The sequence below is a fragment of the Cajanus cajan genome, chromosome 5 (assembly GCF_000230855.2).
Source record: "Cajanus cajan strain Asha chromosome 5, NIPB_CcT2T_4, whole genome shotgun sequence".
NCBI lineage: Eukaryota > Viridiplantae > Streptophyta > Magnoliopsida > Fabales > Fabaceae > Cajanus > Cajanus cajan.
The window spans coordinates 56,204,705-56,222,204 of NC_138521.1; the positions used below are offsets into that span (position 1 = coordinate 56,204,705).

Here is a 17,500-nt window from a genome sequence, read left to right on the forward strand (position 1 = left end):
CAACCCTACAAAACAAACTTATAAGGTGAGAGTTATCATCTATTTATATATTCTTTAATTATCTTATTTCTAGTCAATGTGGGACTAAAGTTTTTCTTAATAAATAATTGTCACTAATAGTAAATTTTGATGTGATATAAATTAATATTTTTTTATTAGTCCTTATATATTAATCATTAATATTTTTATTAAGTAATAAAATAAAGACAATTAATTTATTATCATTAAATAATTGTCAGTAATAATAAATTCTAGTGATTTTAAATTTGGACACTCTCACCAATACAAATTATCGAACTCCAATCATATTCATCGTATGTTTTCGATATCTCATAATTAATGAAAAATAGACAAATTTAATTTTAGGTGTTAATTAACTCAATGTAATTCCTGAAACAGGATCAGTCACACCTAAAAAATGCTGTACTTAAATTTATTCCTTGTGTGATTCCTGAAAAGTTAAGTTTAGGTAAGTGGCAAATATGATAAATAGGCAAAGTAACCGATTTTCATGGTTTTCTAATCTTCTTTTCCATGCTAAGATGGATGGTGTTTATGAAAGAAAATTTTGAAAAAATATTAAATACTTTGTTTCATTAAAATTTAAAATTAATAAATAATTATAAAAATAATTTATACATTGATTTGAATCTATATAATGAAGTATTATATGATTTTTTTATTTTTTTAAAGAATTTGTAGACTTGATTTATTCATTAAAAAAATTAATTTAACGATTGAATCGTTAAAATTTGATATAAAATATGAGTTATTGAGTGAAGTAAGTCTAAATAGACTTTCTCTAAGAGAGTGAATATATATATATATATATATATATATATATATATATATATATATATATATATATATATATATAGAGAGAGAGAGAGAGAGAGAGAGAGAGAGAGAGAGAGAGAGGATGAATTTGTTTACTCCAAGAATAAGTTTACACAAACTTACTCTATTCAATAACTCATTATCTACATCAAATCTCAACAATCCAATCGTTGAGTTTAAAGTTCTTAATGCATAGATCAAGTTTGTAAATCTTTAAAAAAAATTAAAATCATTTGATACTTCTTTCCATAAATTTAAATTAATGGATCCCTCCTCATATATTTATATTTATATTTATATATATATACACCTTAAGAGTAAGTATAGGTAAACTTATTTCACTTAATAATTCATGTTTTACATCAAATTTTAACAATCCAACTATTAAATTAAAAGTTTTTAATGCTTAAATTATGTGTGTAAATTTTTAAAAAATTTGAAAACTATTTGATACTCTTTTTTATTAATTCAAATTGATGGATAATCATAAAAATATCTTATATGTTGATTTGAATTAATGAAACAAAGTATCAAATAGTTTTCAAATTTCTTAAAATTTTGCAAAATTGATCTATCCATTAAATAGATCGTTAAAATTTAATATAAAACATGAGTTATTGAATAGAGTAAGTTAAAATAAATGGATCTCATATATATATATATATATATATGTTCCGGCCAAAGAGTGGACTAGGGTTTTTTCCTAGATCAAGCCTCCGAGCCAGAGCATTTAAAAGTGTAATCTCCCCTCTCAACTTTAGGGTTTCTAGTTTTATAGTTTCTTGTTTACGGGCTTCATGGGCCCCGAGAATGTAGGGATTTTCTTAACCGTTCTAATCCGGGAAATATTTGATGATGGACAGTGGGACCTTGTCCTTGCTATTGGATAGTTCCTACATGCGAAGGTTAGATCGGCCCCCGACCGACTAGGTCCACATTGAGTGTGCAATTGGATAACGGCCAAGCAGGTTCTTTTTGGGCGAGAGAGGTCGGTATTTGACCGACATAGCTAACGCAGATGATCCTAGTCGGATATATACCGAGTGACTCTGAGAGAGTGGGTCAGCCGGGATTCTAGTTGGATGGAGACCAGGAGAAGGACCCGGTCAGAATCTGACCGGGACGGAACACTTGCCTTCCAGCCCTAAGCCTGCAAGGCGTAAGGGCTTTCATTGTCCTGAGCTCGAATCCAGGTCGGATTTTGGCCGAGCCTTATCGGGGTGCGGGGTGAGATCGATAATCTCCCGACCAGGACGGCATACTTGCCTTCCAGCCCTAAGCCTGCAAGGCGTAAGGGCTTTCATTGTCCTGAGCTCGAATCCAGGTCGGATTTTGGCCGAGCCTTATCGGGGTGCGGGGTGAGATCGGTAATCTCCCGACCGGGACGACACACTTGCCTTCCAGCACTAAGCCTGCAAGGCGTAAGGGTTTTCATTGTCCTGAGCTCGAATCCAGGTCGGATTTTGGCCGAGCGTGATGATTACCAAGTGGTTCTCCTTCGGGAATAAGAAGTGTGTGACCTGACGTCTCCCTTACTCGGCCATAGCGTACATCGCGTCCCCTCGTGTAGAAGCGCGCATCCCCTCATGTAGAAGTGCAGGGGTCATGTATTTAATTTGCGACCATTTTTTGCAGAGAATTGAATGATTATTATGCCACGTGTCAGAAACGTTTGGCCTGGGCACATGGGTGGGCCCCCTGTGGTCAGAAGCTGCATCGTTCTACTCAAAGGCCTAGCTTTAATGCTGCATTTTGATGTGGCTTTTCTCGTACGCCACTCGTGGCCTATAAATATAGGCCTATTTGGTGCCCAAAAGACTTTGTTTTCCCTCCCCTTCCCTTGGCATTTTCTCTCAACGGAGTGCATTTGCCCATTGATATTCCGGTGGTCTACGACGGTCTTCAGCGTTCCAGTGGCTTTTGTTGAGTGAGAAAGGGGTTTATTTTGTGTCTTTAGGTACGCCTATCTAATCCATTTGGCCTTTTTTGTTCACAGAGAACCTTTAGTTGCCCTTTTAAGTTCGAGTTTATTTACGCCATAGAGGCCGTAAATTATGGAGAGGCCTATAAGTGGGTTAGGGATGATGTGCTCCGTTGTGCATCTTCCATGAATTCTTGGGCCGAAATGGATAGTTTTTGTAGGGAGCATGTGGTGTGCAGTGGGGGTGATGATATGCTTGTTTGTGAGCCATGTGTAGATAGGGAACCAGTGTGTATTGGGGGGGCTCTGCCAAAAATTTCACTTTTTGCTATGCGACACTTATTTCCAAACTTAAGGTGAGGTGGCCACTTACCGAGTGCCAAAAAGGGGTACTGAGTGCGTTGAACGTGGCACCCACTCAATTGCATCCCAACAGCTGGGCGTTTGTCCGAGCTTTTGAAATTTTATGTATGGGACTCGGCGTAATTCCGACTGTAGAGAAGTTTTTCTATTTTTTCAAAAGTCGCACCAATAAGCGTAGTAGTTGGGTGTCTGTCCACGGGGTATCGGGTCGGGGAATTTTGACCCTTTTCCAGTCGTCCTATAAGGACTTCAAAAAATCATATTTTCGAGTTCGTTGTACGCCTGGCAACGAGGATTTACTAAAAGGGTATCCATTATACTGGAATGAGAGAACAAATCCCTTTGGTGGGCTAAGTCCCGAGAAGGTTCTTGAGAGGGATCAAGATGATAGAAAACTTGAGGAATTGAAAACAGTTTTCAACACCGCCAAACTTCTAGACTTAGAGAATAGGCCCAATGAATTGAAAATATATATAGGTAATCGGTCCCTTGCCGATCACCCCTTGCATCTTATTGTTTTCTTTGTGATTTGTGTGTTTTGTTATAATGTTTACTTGATTGTTGCGCAGATAAAATGGAGAGCATGAGCAATCGGGAGTTGGCTAAGCTATGGAAGCAGCAGAAAGCTTCCCAGGCTGCTGTGGTCGGTAAGTCGGTGACTGAGAAGGGTGTGGAGACCGAGAGGCCCGTGACTGTGGCGAGAGTTATCGGTGATTGCTCACACAAGTGTTGGCGAGAGACCGACAAGTCCATTTCGGTGGTAAACTTGGAAACAGTGGTAGCCACCGAGGTGGATAAGGGTGATACCGAGGTCCAATCGGCTGAGAGGACTCTTAGTGCATGCCTCGGTGATAACTGGGATCCGGTGGATCATGGGATCGAGCAGAGCGGCGTCGTATCATTTTGGGATGAGAAGTTCAATCTTTCCGCGCATATCCGCTGCACCGACTTGCTCGATTGTGACAAAGGGGACTTGGAGAAGATGAGTTCATTCTCCATCGCCAAGGGGATTGAGTCTTTGCCTAATCTCCTTTCTGCTTTCTCACTTGTTAATGAGGATAAGATCTGCGGGTTAGTGCGGGAGACTAAGTTACAGGGAAAAAAGATTTTGTCCCTTGAGGAGAGCGCCAATGCGGCCCAAGTCTTTGAAAATGAATTGGCCTTGGCAAAGTCGGAGGTCGAGCAGTTGCAGGTTGACCTTCAGGCCGCCAAAATGGATTCGTTGAAAAAGTTTGTTGAAGGTTTTGACACTGCCACAAATCAAGTGAAATTTCTCCATGCCGGTGTCGATCTTGGAGGACTCGGCTACTTCAAGGAGATTGTAAATGGCGAGCTCGTAGATCCCCCTGAAGATGATTGAATTTGTTTTTAGAAACTATGCCTTCCTTTATGCTTTTTAATTTTTGTTGTGGTGCCTTACAAACTTTGTCGTACTATTTTGAGACGTTTATGAAGTATGTTTTCTTTTCTCCTTATTTTGGCTTGTTTTTATCGTCCAAATTCCGATTTAGGGAAACGGTGAAAAAATATTCTAAGTTAAAATGGGTTTTTAAACCAATGCCATCGCCCAAATTCCGACTTTAACAAAGGGTAGAAAATTTCCTAAGTTCAAAATCAAATTTGAAGTGTAGCTCGCCCAAATTCCGATTCCAATAACTGGAAAATTTTGTAAGTTTAAAATCATTTGAAGTGTAGCTCGCCCAAATTTCGATTCCAATAACAGGAAAATTTTCTAAGTTTAAAGTCAAATTTGAAGTGCAGCTCGCCCAAATTCCGACTCCGATAACTGGAAAATTTTCTAAGTTTAAAATCAAATTTGAAGTGTAAAATTAACAATTGAAAAATTTCTAAGTTGGGACGAGGTTTAAAATTAAGTCGCCCAAATCCCGATTAAGAAAGAATAGTTATTCTAATTTAAAAACGAGGTTTGAATCGGATCTCGCCTAAAATCCGATTAAGAGAATATAATTATTCTAAATTCAGAATGGCATTTGAATCACGTCTCGGGCAAATTCCGAGTAAAATACTTATTCTTTTCGATTTGAAGGTTTTGAACCGTGAAAATTCGGTCGGATTCCGATTACGATCTCCAAGAAACCAATAAGATTCTAAGTTCAACTTTGGTTTTTGAATTAAGTCTCGCCTTAATGCCGTGTAAGAGAGATGATAAATATATGTAAAGTCTTCTATGTTAAAATAATCCCCCTAATGCCGAGTAGGAAAGAGGAAATACAAAATTCTAACCTGAAAATCACGTTTGAATCGAGTGATAAGGAATTGGCCAGATAATGGGTCGTGCGCGTATTTAATATGACAAGTGGACAAAATAGAGTAACATGAGAAATTAAATTTGACCAATCCGGTCGGCCAATTTCCGAGCCAATATGGCCATCGCCAAAATTCCGATTAAATAGATTTGAGAAAATTCCAAGTTAGAGTAGAGTAATCGGCCAAGTTCCGACTAGGTCATCTTGTACCCTGAATAGAAGATTTTGTAACTTAAAATGAAATTTTAAATAGTCAGTCGGCCGACATCCGACTCGCATAGAGTGGAAAATATTTAATTAAAAATAAACTTGGCCCAAGTACATCGTCCAAGTTTCGATTGCATTCAGTGAGGAAATGGAACTATGACCATCGGAACTTCGTATTGCTTGATAAAATTAATAACCGAAAGAGAGGTTGGCAATTTACCGATTAATCCGATTGGAGTAAAAAAGTTCGTGTTTAACAGTTTAGTGTTGTCCCCTTGCTGATTGAGCTTTTGAATTTGTCTTTGAGTTATTTATACTCGCCCGTCGGATTTTTACCGATCAATCACGAGTTTTGTCTTCGAGTTATTTATACTCGCCTAGTCAGATTTTTACCGATCAATCACGAGTTTGGTCTTTGAGTTATTTATACTCGCCTAGTCGAATTTTTACCGATCAATCACGAGTTTTGTCTTCGAGTTATTTATACTCGCCCGGTCAGATTTTTACTGATCAATCACGAGTTTGGTCTTCGAGTTATTTATACTCGCCCAGTCAGATTTTTACCGATCAATCACGAGTTTGTCTTCGATTTATTTATACTCGCCCAGTCAGATTTTTACCGATCAATCACGAGTTTGGTCTTCGAGTTATTTATACTCGCCCGGTCGAATTTTTACCGATCAATCACGAGTTTGGTCTTCGAGTTATTTATACTCGCCCAGTCGGATTTTTACCGATCAATCACGAGTTTGTCTTCGAGTTATTTATACTCGCCTAGTCGGATTTTTACCGATCAATCACGAGTTTGTCTTCGAGTTATTTATACTCGCCCAGTCGAATTTTTACCGATCAATCACGAGTTTGGTCTTCGAGTTATTTATACTCGCCCAGTCAGATTTTTACCGATCAATCACGAGTTTGTCTTCCCTGTATAAAATGTCAAAAATCATATGAGGAAATAAGAAATAGCAATATTCATTGAATAGAGAAATTATTGGATTGTGTGGTGCCTCGTTAAAAACCTTCTCAGTAAAAACCCTTTTTATTTTTACGGGGAAAAAATACTGAGTTAGGAAAAGAGTGCACCTAATACAAACGGAAAGAAAGACTAGCTATAATAGAAACGTAAGTTTGCAGCGTTCTAAGTTCTCAGTATTATCCCTCCATCCAAGGTCCTCAGTCGGTAAGCTCCTTTGCCGACCACGTCATCAATTTTATAAGGATCGACCCATTTAGATGACAGCTTGCTCCTCATCTGAGTTAGCTGAGCACGTTTCAAAACGAGATCTCCTACAACAAAGTCTCTTGGGATGACCTTCGTGTTGTACTTGAAAGCTGCTCTTCTCTAGGCTACTACTTGATTTATCCTTGCTTTCTCTCTTGTCTCCGTGATCAAGTCCAAGTCAACTCGTCTTCCCTAGTCGGATTCCTCCTCAGAAAAAGCTGTGGTACGTACTGAGGGTTCTGCGATTTCAATCGGGATCATGGCGTCTGTTCCGTACACTAGATTGAAAGGAGTGTCTTGAGTCGATGAATGAACAGTTATGTGATATGACCATAGCACCCAGGAAAGCTCCTCCACCTATGAAGCGCCTGAGTCTTAGACGCGCTTTTTCAGTCCTGAAAGTATAACCTTGTTAGCCGACTCCACCTGGCCGTTAGACTGGGGGTGTTCGACGGAAGTGAATGTCATTCGGATGCCGATCTCTTGACAAAAATCACGGACTCTCGCACTTGTAAACTGTGTCCCGTTATCAGAAATGAGCACTTGGGGAACACCATACCTGCACACCACATTCTTCCATAGAAACGCCCTAACCTTCTCTGCTGAAATGGTTGCAACCGGCTCTGCCTCGATCCACTTACTAAAGTAGTCTACAACTACTATCAAGAATTTCAACTGTCTTACCACGATCGGAAATGGACCGAGAATATCAATACCCCACTTGTGGAAAGGCCAGGGAGATAGGATTGAATGTAGTCATTCAGCTGGGGAATGGTGCAAGGTTGCGTGTCTTTGGCACCCATCACACTTTTGGACCCAATTGACACAGTCGTTTCTCAAGGATGGCCAAAAGTACCCTGCCCGAGCAACTTTATACACCAAAGCTCGGCCTCCAATGTGACTTCCACCCATTCCTCCATGCACTTCATTCATCACTCTCTACGCTTGTGACATGGTCAAACACCTTAAAAGAGGAGAGTTGAATCCTCTTCGATACAACCTTTCATTGATGACCACAAATCTGGCTGACTCTCTTTGTATCAGCGACGCTTCCTTTTTGTCCTCTGGCAACTCCCCCCGAGTCAGGTATGCAATATAGGGTCCCATCCACGACTCGAGCTCTTCTTGGATGAAAAGAACACTCTCCTGCGGTACATTAATACTTGGCTGAGCTAAGGTTTCCTGGATGACCGACGGAGTGGCCCTTGGCTTCTTCGTGCTTGCTAACTTAGAGAGGAGATCTGCTCTCGAATTCTGCTCTCTCGGTACATGGTTAAGTGCAAACTCTCAGAAATTTTCCGATAAGAGCTTAACCTTGTCCAGGTACTTAGCCAGTTGAGGGTCCTTTGCCTGGAAAGTTCCAGCTACCTGCCCCGTGATCAGCTGAGAGTCACTTCGAGCTGATAAATTTGTCGCCCCCATCTCCTTTGCCAATGCCATGCCGGCTAACAATGCTTCGTATTCGGCCTGGTTGTTGCTTGCTCGGAATTCAAAGTGCAATGATTGTTCCAACAGAATTCCTCCCGGGCCTTCGAGGACGATCCCAGCTCCGCTACCGCTTAAGTTCGAAGCCCCATCGATAGATAGGATCCACTTGCTTTCTCCAGAAGAGTCCTCCTCGGCAGGTGGGGTCAGTTCTACTAGGAAGTCGGCCAACACTTGAGCTTTAATGGCCCCTCTCGGTTCGTACTTGATTGCAAGTTCTGACAACTCGATTGACCACTTCATCATTCTGCCTGCAAGGTCAAGCTTTTGCAAAACCTGGCTAATAGGGTAGTCTGTCTGGATTACCATTTCGTAGCTCTGAAAATAGTGTTTGAGCTTTCGCGCTGTCACCAATATAGTAAATGCCAGCTTCTCGATTTTTTGATAGCGAACCTCTGCCCCTTGCAATACCTTGCTAACAAAATAAATAGGCAGTTGGGAGTTACCTTTTTCTTGCACTAAGACCGCGCTGACGGTGATGTCGGACGCCGACAAGTATACCAACAGAGGGAAGTCGGTTTGTGGTTTAGTGAGGATTGGCGGTGAGGTAAGAGCCTGCTTGAGTTCGCCGAATGCCCTTTCACATTCGTCAGTCCATGCAAAGCGATCGTTCTTCCTTAAACATTGGAATAAGGGTAACGACTTGTCCGCTACTTTCGAGAGGAACTGAGAAAGAGAAGCCATCCTCCCTGCCAACTGTTGGACCTCTTTTACTATCGCTGGACTTCTCATATTAATTATCGCAGAGCATTTGTCAGGATTCGCTTCAATGCCACGATGAGTCAATAGGAAACCGAGAAACTTTCCTGCTTGGACGCCGAAAGAACACTTCGCGGGATTCAACTTGAGTTGATAGCGCGCCAAAGTGTCGAATGACTCTTGCAAGTCGGCGAAATGATGAGAGACGCTGTCTGACTTTACCACCATGTCGTCTACATATGCCTCGACGTTCCTTCCAAGCTGTCCTGCCAGAACCTTGTCCATGAGCTGCTGGTACGTCGCTCCTGCGTTCTTCAGGCTGAAAGGCATGACCCTGTAACAGCAAGTGGCCTGATCGGCTATGAAGGCCATTTTGTCCTCATCGGCAAGATGCATTCTGATTTGATTGTAACCCGAGTAGGCGTCCATGAAGCTTAGCAACTCATACCCCAAAGCACTGTCGACCAGGCAATCTATGTTGGGCAGTGGGTATGAGTCTTTCGGGCAAGCTTTGTTTAGGTCAGTAAAGTCTGTGCACATCCTCTAGTTTCCATTGCTCTTTCGTACCATTACCACATTCGCCAGCCACGTCGGGTATTGGATTTCCCGAATGTGACCGGCTGCCATCAACTTCTTTGTCTCCTCAACTATAGCCTTCCTTTTATCCTCTCCAAACTTTCGCCTTTTTTGAATCACCGGCTTCGCCTTGGGGTCGACCATGAGATGGTGACATAAGAAATCGGGATTAATACCCGGCATATCGCTGGCACTCCACGCAAAAGCCGATATGTTGCTCTTCAACACAGTCACCAAACCTTCCTCGTCTTCTTTGGTCAGAGACACACCAATCTTGACCGTTCTTCCTTCGGCCAAGCTAACTTCCTTCACGTCCTCCGCTGGGGCTGGTCGGGTATCAAAATGACTCACCCTCGGATCCAACTCAATTGACTGGACACCCCGATCAACCTGCGTCACATATAGGTGTCTCCTAGCCCTCAAACTATCCTCATAGCATTTCCTCGCGACTTCTTGATCGACACAGAGGACCCCGACCTTTCCGCTGGGCAAAGGATACTTCAGCTTTAAGTGGGGTGTGGAGACGACCGCTCCCAACTTATTCAGTGTAGGTCGGCGGACTAATATGCTGTAGGACGACTGAGCGTTCACCACCAGGTATCGGACAGTGATAGTCTTCATGTGGTCTCCCTGGCCGAAAGTTGTCTCCAAGTCGGCGTATCCTCTGGCCGTTACCTGATCACTTGCAAAACCAACTAATGTACCTGCATAAGGCATAAGACGATCAGTTGGAATTTTCATCTCAACAAAAGCTTCCCAGAACATTATGTCCGCCGGGCTGCCTTGGTCCACCAACACTCGTTTCATATTGTAGCCCATGACGATTGCTGAAATGACTACGGAGTCGTCCTCATGGGGAGACACCCCTTCGAAGTTGGCGTCCGAGAACGTGATGGCTGGCCGAGATGGTTTTACCCAATCCGAGACCGACAACACCGAGAGAGAATATCTCTTTCGTACTGACGATGTTGGACCTCCTCCGACGAATCCCCCCGCTACGATGTTAAAGTCTCCATGAAGAGCCTGTTGGTGGGTCTCTGAACTCTTCTCCGGGACATCTCTCGGAGGAGACCTCCCTTTGCATCTTCCTCCCCTCGCATCTTCCCCCTCATGTTTGCGTCGTCTGTCCGATGAGCCTTCATCATGCTTACCTGCGATGAACTTCTTCAAGCGACCTTCCTTGATAAGACGCTCAATCTTCCTACCGAGAACAAAGCAATTCTCCGTAGTGTGTCCATGGGTGCGATGAAACTCACACCAGTCGGTCTTGTAGGGACCTAATTGGCGGTCATTCGCCGCCGGAAACTCGAAAAATGACGCGTTGTTGACGTCATGGAGTATGTGCCTCCTGGGAACGTTGAGTGGGGTGAATTTTTCCTGTTTGTTGCTTCGTGTCCACTCACCCTTCGCCCGACCGCCATAGTCCGACTGCCTGTGATTCCCCTCCTTGGCATCGTAGTGATTAGTCGCTTATTCCAGTCTGAGCGTACCCGGAGGTGCTTGTTGCCTTCCTTATTACTGCCCCCTGCCTCTCGGTTTTCATCTGCTCTTTTAATAATCTGGTTTTCCTCCGTTTTGATGTGACTCAAGGCGAAAGCCCTCACCTCCGACATCGTTTGACAGTTTTCTTTTTCGAGCGCAATGTCGAAAGCTCCGGACCTTAAACCCTTCTGGAATGCAATGACTGCCATCCTCTCGTCCAACGACGCTATCCTCAATGCGACCTCGTTGAACCTTTGTAGAAAATATTTCAGCGACTCCTCGCGTTGCTGCTTGAGGTCGAATAAGTCCGACGTGATCGGTGATTTCTTCTTGTTAGCGGCGAATTGCGCCATGAAGAGCCGACTGAAGACATCGAAGTCGGTGATTGATCAATCAGGAAGACCACTAAACCAATCAAGCGCTGCCTTCTTGAGTGTGCCCATGAACAATTTGCAGCGGACCTCCATGCTCCCTCCACAGATCAACATTTGAGCTCGGAAATCCGTCAAAATGCTGACTGGGATCCTGTGTTCCATCAAAAGGCTCGACTTGGGGTATCCGATGATCCCTGGGATAATCTCGGCCTCTATGGCTTCCGAGAAGGGTCGAAAATCCCTAGGGACTTCCAGCATGACATCCTCCTCCACCGTCCTGGTACTGGCCGCTATTCTGGCCTGCATCTCGTCCGCTCGCCTCCTGATCTCTTCGTTCTCACGTTGGATGGCCTCCTCTCTCTCCCTGGATCGCACATTTTCTTCCCTCAGACCATTTCTCATGGCCATCATCTCCTCCATGGTGGGGTGTTGTGAGTCGTTGTTCGATGTGCCGCCTCTCGCCATGGTAAAGTGTAGGTCTTTCTGTACGACTTGGGGCGTAGGAGAAGTTTCACCGTAGCCCCACGGTGGGCGCCAAAATGTTCCGGCCAAAGAGTGGACTAGGATTTTTTCCTAGATCAAGCCTCCGAGCCAGAGCATTCAAAAGTGTAATCTGCCCTCTCAACTTTAGGGTTTCTAGTTTTATAGTTTCTTGTTTACGGGCTTCATGGGCCCCGAGAATGTAGGGATTTCCTTAACCGTTCTAATCTGGGAAATATTTGATGATGGACAGTGGGACCTTGTCCTTGCTATTGGATAGTTCCTACATGCGAAGGTTAGATCGGCCCCCGACCGACTAGGTCCACATTGAGTGCACAATTGGATAACGGCCGAGCAGGTTCTTTTTGGGCGAGAGAGGTCGGTATTTGACCGACATAGCTAACGCAGATGATCCCAGTCGGATATATACCGAGTGACTCTGAGAGAGTGGGTCAGCCGGGGTTCCAGTCGGCTGGCGACCAGGAGAAGGACCCGGTCGGAATCTGACCGGGACGGTACACTTGCCTTCCAGCCCTAAGCCTGCAAGGCGTAAGGGCTTTCATTGTCCTGAGCTCGAATCCAGGTCGGATTTTGGCCGAGCCTTATCGGGGTGCGGGGTGAGATTGGTAATCTCCCGACCGGGACGACACAATATATATAATGTAAACATGACATGGAATCGAATCCAGCTTTCCTCATATTCTATATATTCTTCTATGCAAACTTGTTTGCACTGCTATGAATGAATGGATTACTTGTTAGGGGATGCTTCAACTTAACCCTTATGCCTTTTAGGCTTGGGATTGATAGACAAGTATATCATCTCGATTATAATCTAACATAGGCCTAGTATGCCTACCCGAATCTATACCAGCATAGGTTTGTTGACTTAAAAAACCTAAGGACAAAAAACTAGTCAAGCTAATGAATCAATCATAGACCAATTCAATTATCCATAGAGGAAAACCAATTTTACTAAGAACAAGAGGTAGTTAGTGTTAATCTGACCTTTATTACTTAGTATGTGATCTATCAATCACACTTAACGGAAGTGATAGAGTAAACAATACATATGTAATTCCATTAAAAATCTTGAGGTTAGTAAATAATTATCATCTTTCATGAGTCATATACCTTATCCTAATATAACTTTTTGGTACGTACATTAAAAATAAATTCGTAGACGACAATATATACGTGGCTGTAGAACAAGAGCTTCAGTTTATCTCTTTCCTCCTGGATTTCATAATTAATGAAGCATCTTCAGAGCAAATACTTGCAAAGTCCAATAATGGAATTAAAGGGTGCTCCACAACAATCTCACATGGTGTGACTCTACAAGGGTTTTAGTTTAACAGGATCCGAACTTTCCTATACTTTCCAAAACTAGCTACCTTTTTTTCCTGATTGGTTAAATGATTTGATTGAACAATCTTGCTCATTCCGTTCCATATTTTCCTTTTCTTCTTCGCTGCCTAGATAGAGATGGAAAACGGTTCCTTCATTTTTGGAAAATTTTTCCTACTCTTTGTCAGAAACAACTTTATATCATCTTTGCTGAACCTGAATCTTCACATGACAAGATGAACATTCATTATTATAATTTATAACATATATATTATGCTTTCCTCTCCTTTCCAAAGTAATTTATAAGCTTGGATTGTAGCATATATATTTCATTGCTATAACCTAACAAAATACCTAGGTAGCTAGATTTTTTTAAACTTTATAGTAGTTAAAGTAGTTCTAATTAAAGTAATAATATATTTTTTGTTAACTATATATTGAACTTAAATGTCCTACGTGGCACAATATATATACTGCTTGTCTTCATAGTGCTATAGAAATTTACTAATCATAAGTATGGGTGCTGTGAACTGTACACTGCATATCCCTGCAATGCCGATGAAGATTTACTTGTCCCAGATATTAACAATGAAATATTAAAAGGATATATATCTTCTGTTGATGGTTCATGCATGTGTAAGCATCGTATGTACATACATATGATTCTCCACAATCCAAGCAAAACAGTATCGCTTGACAATTATATGCGGACAACCTGAAAAGACAAATGTTAAGGTTTTGTCATGATGACTAGTTTGATGGATCGGAAAACATGTCCTACATCTTTATCGTGCTATCGACTTTCTGAACGAAATTGATTGATTGTTCTAGCATTTCTATGATTGTAACCAAATAAAATATATAAGACAATGTAACTGTGATTCAGCTGGACATATGTCGGAGTACGGTTTGATCATGATTCATGACCGAGGTGATGAATGTTTTATCTAAGTTTGGATTCATAAATTAAGCATTATTGTTATTCTGTGGTTGATATTGAAGTTTTTGCTCCCCAGCCCCTTACAAATTCAAAAAGAACCAAGGACTTAAGTTTTCCTCATGGACAAAGGAGACTATAATTATTTTGTTTGAGAAACCGTTTTGATTATATCCCATCATTTTCTGATGATTTTGAATTTTCAAAAGAAAAAAATAATAATTCAAGTTGTTGCGCCAACTAGCGGCAAATAAAAGATCTGATTTTGCGATGATAATTACATATGGGTGATAGTGATTCTACGATATCGATATTCGGAACAGTGGCATAATTAAACAATATTGCTGATTTCACCACCTAGAGGAAAAGAAGTCATTTTGTTAAATCCAGAATTGTTACTGTAATTACCATTTGCTTATTCATGAACATAATTTTTACGCACTTTCTTTTTTGAAAAATAAATTAGACTGTATGTTTTTTTTATTTATTTATTTTTATCATTTGGACAAATTACATAAATAAATGTGCAAATACCGTTGTTGTTTTATCAAAAGGACACCGAGGCGGTAACTTACTTTTGAAGCATGTCGTGCAATAGTTGGCAACAAAAACCACTAGTAGTTAGTAAGCCAATTCACGAGCCTATAATATCTAGATTATTGCTCAATAAAATAAAAATCATGGAGGACTAGCTAAATACAAATTTGACTTATGAGGATTGCGACTTCATGCCTTCCCTAACGTTTCTCAAACGTACTTTTCGCAAAGTCTATGATTTGCGCCCACTGGATACTTTTTTGAGTTCATAATAATAGAATCAAAGTGGCTAGCTACTGTATTATTGTGTCACACCCTCGAGTCCTCGACCCTTTTCACTGTACGTATCTTAGTGTTATATGTTACTCAGAGATTGCTTGACAAGTGCAAAAATTAATAAACCACGAAAATTGACTCTGTTGAATATTCGATTTCAGGTTTATAAAATAACATTACATTATTTATTTTGATGGATCGAAATTAGTAGTCTTACTTTCCCTGATGTAAAGTTTATTGTTGTTCGTACAAAAAAAAAAGAGGTTGCCGACATATGAAGCTAATTCCAGTCTTGCAACATCTTAGAAAAGGAGCAGCACTGTTCACTGTTCACTGTTCACTGTTCTGATTGATGCTTTTAGTGAGTAATATATCCGATCCAAAATGGACAGGGATAGTGGGTAAGCAAAAGTTAAGAAGTTGAATACAAGTGGATACAGCTATATATCTCGTTCTTGTCATTGTGATTGGTGCTATACTATGCTTTTTGTTCCGATTCATTTGTTCTATCGTCATCGAACTTCCCAACTTAATTGCCTCTTGTCTCACCACCAAGTCTTATATTCTCCAGTACTCTCTGTAGCATGTATAACATTACCACCTTAATTAATTAATTTTGCTGATACGATAGTACTGTAGCGCAGAGAATAGACAGCGATCTTTGAGAACAAGATAATTTTCTTCATTCAATTATCCTAATAAGACGTACTAGTTACGACCACTCTGGAGTCTGATTTAACAGAAAAAAACGTGAAATAAAAGAGATTTGCAGATACTGATTCAATCGATCTCAGGGGACCTCACTCACGTACGTATGTATTAATTGTCCTGTCTGCTCATTCATCCCGAAACAGATACATATCTTCAAAATCAAAGCATCGAATGAAATGAAACATTTACACACACAGCATCACTTTCACTTAACTAACTAATTTCTCATCAAGCCAAAAACGGTTAATTAATTATTATTTTATTTTTGTTGTTGTTGTTGGTGGCGGTGGTGGTGGTGGTGGTGGTGGTGACGGCGGTGGTGGGTTAGAAAAGCAAAAGCCTAATATGGGAGGGATTAAGCGGGCCTGGGCCTGAACCTTTGCCTACAGGAATGGCAAGTGATCTCCATGCACGTGGAATCCACCTGTCTCGTCGCACGCTCCTTCATTCTCTCCGCCTTCTCGACCTCCTCCCTCGCACGCTCCCACATTTGGCGCGCACGTGCGAACTCCGACTGCGCCATCTCCATCTCGCGCCGCGTCAGCTCGCGCACACGCTCCGCGTACGCCTTCTCCATCGCCGCCAGACGGATTTGCTCCGCCGCCTGCCACTTGAGCGCCTCCACGCCGTCGCACATCAGCACCGCCGGCGGACGCACGCTGATCGAGAGCTGCAGGTCGAGCGAGGGGGCGCCGCCGCACTCTGTGGTGGAGGAGGACGAGGAGTGCAGGTGGAGAAGGGAGGAATCGGAGCGCGACGGCGGGAGGAGGTCGAGTTCTCTGTTGACTTCGTCTTCCATCGGAGAAGCAGAAGGAATCCGGTACTGTTATCAAGGAAACTGTTTTGATCGGTTACTCACCCAAGAGGGAGTTACGACTCAATCCCCGTAGCGGCAGCTATATATAAACAACTCCACCACTCTAAATTACCATTTCACCCTTCTCATATTCTATTTTTTTCACATATACCAACTTTTTAAAATACCCTTTATATTCATAAGAATTGTATATATATATATATATAATGCACACGTTCTTACCCAATAATTAACCTTCTAATTATTTTTTTGTTATGGCATTGGCCGTCTCTTTTGTACCGTAAAATAGTAAGAATAAAGGATGCGGGAGGACAGAAAAGTAATTTAGGTAAAAGGTGGGGATGAAGGTTTTGAAGGGTGGGAAAATCCGTTATGAGATTGGGGAAAGGGAGGGAAAATAACGGATGGCGTTATAGGGATAGGATGAGAGGGACCCCGTGGGTTTTAGATTAGAATTGAGATGGTGAAAAGTTCGTGCTATCTTTTTAATTTTTCTTAATATTTTAATTAATATTGACTTTTTCTTTTACAGGAGACGAGATGAGCATGGTGTATATATAGGTGTGTAATAATTACGATCGCACGTGCGCGCTGCTGGAAGTGAAAAATGAGAACTCATTAACAGAAGTACTGTAATATATGACAGTGCCTAGTATGGTGGTCCATGGAGTACTATTTTTCTTTACCGTTAGATCAATATAGTGTGCATCCATAGAATTTATGTTGAATGAATGTAAATTTACATAATTGATTTTTGAGTAAATGTGACTTAGAGATAAATTGATTTTTGTTTGAACAATTAGGTTATAAATTTAATTTTTATATTAATATTATTTTGAAATTTGTTATTAAAATTAATTTTGAATGTATAATTATAAATTTAGATAAATAAAATCTCATAATTTGATTTCGTTTGATAAGAAAGTTATTGATAGTCACTTTCATGTAGAAGTAAATCT

At 41.3% G+C, this 17,500-nt stretch overlaps 1 protein-coding gene across 1 annotated transcript; it reads right to left on the minus strand.

Moving 5' to 3' along the window:
• Positions 1 to 15,786: 15,786 nt before the first annotated feature.
• Positions 15,787 to 16,606, minus strand: LOC109809954 (SHOOT GRAVITROPISM-like protein). Its single transcript, XM_020373386.3, has one exon. It carries the CDS (start codon positions 16,521 to 16,523, stop codon positions 16,080 to 16,082), a length of 444 nt encoding a protein of 147 aa, XP_020228975.1. The 5' UTR covers positions 16,524 to 16,606; the 3' UTR covers positions 15,787 to 16,079.
• Positions 16,607 to 17,500: the final 894 nt, after the last annotated feature.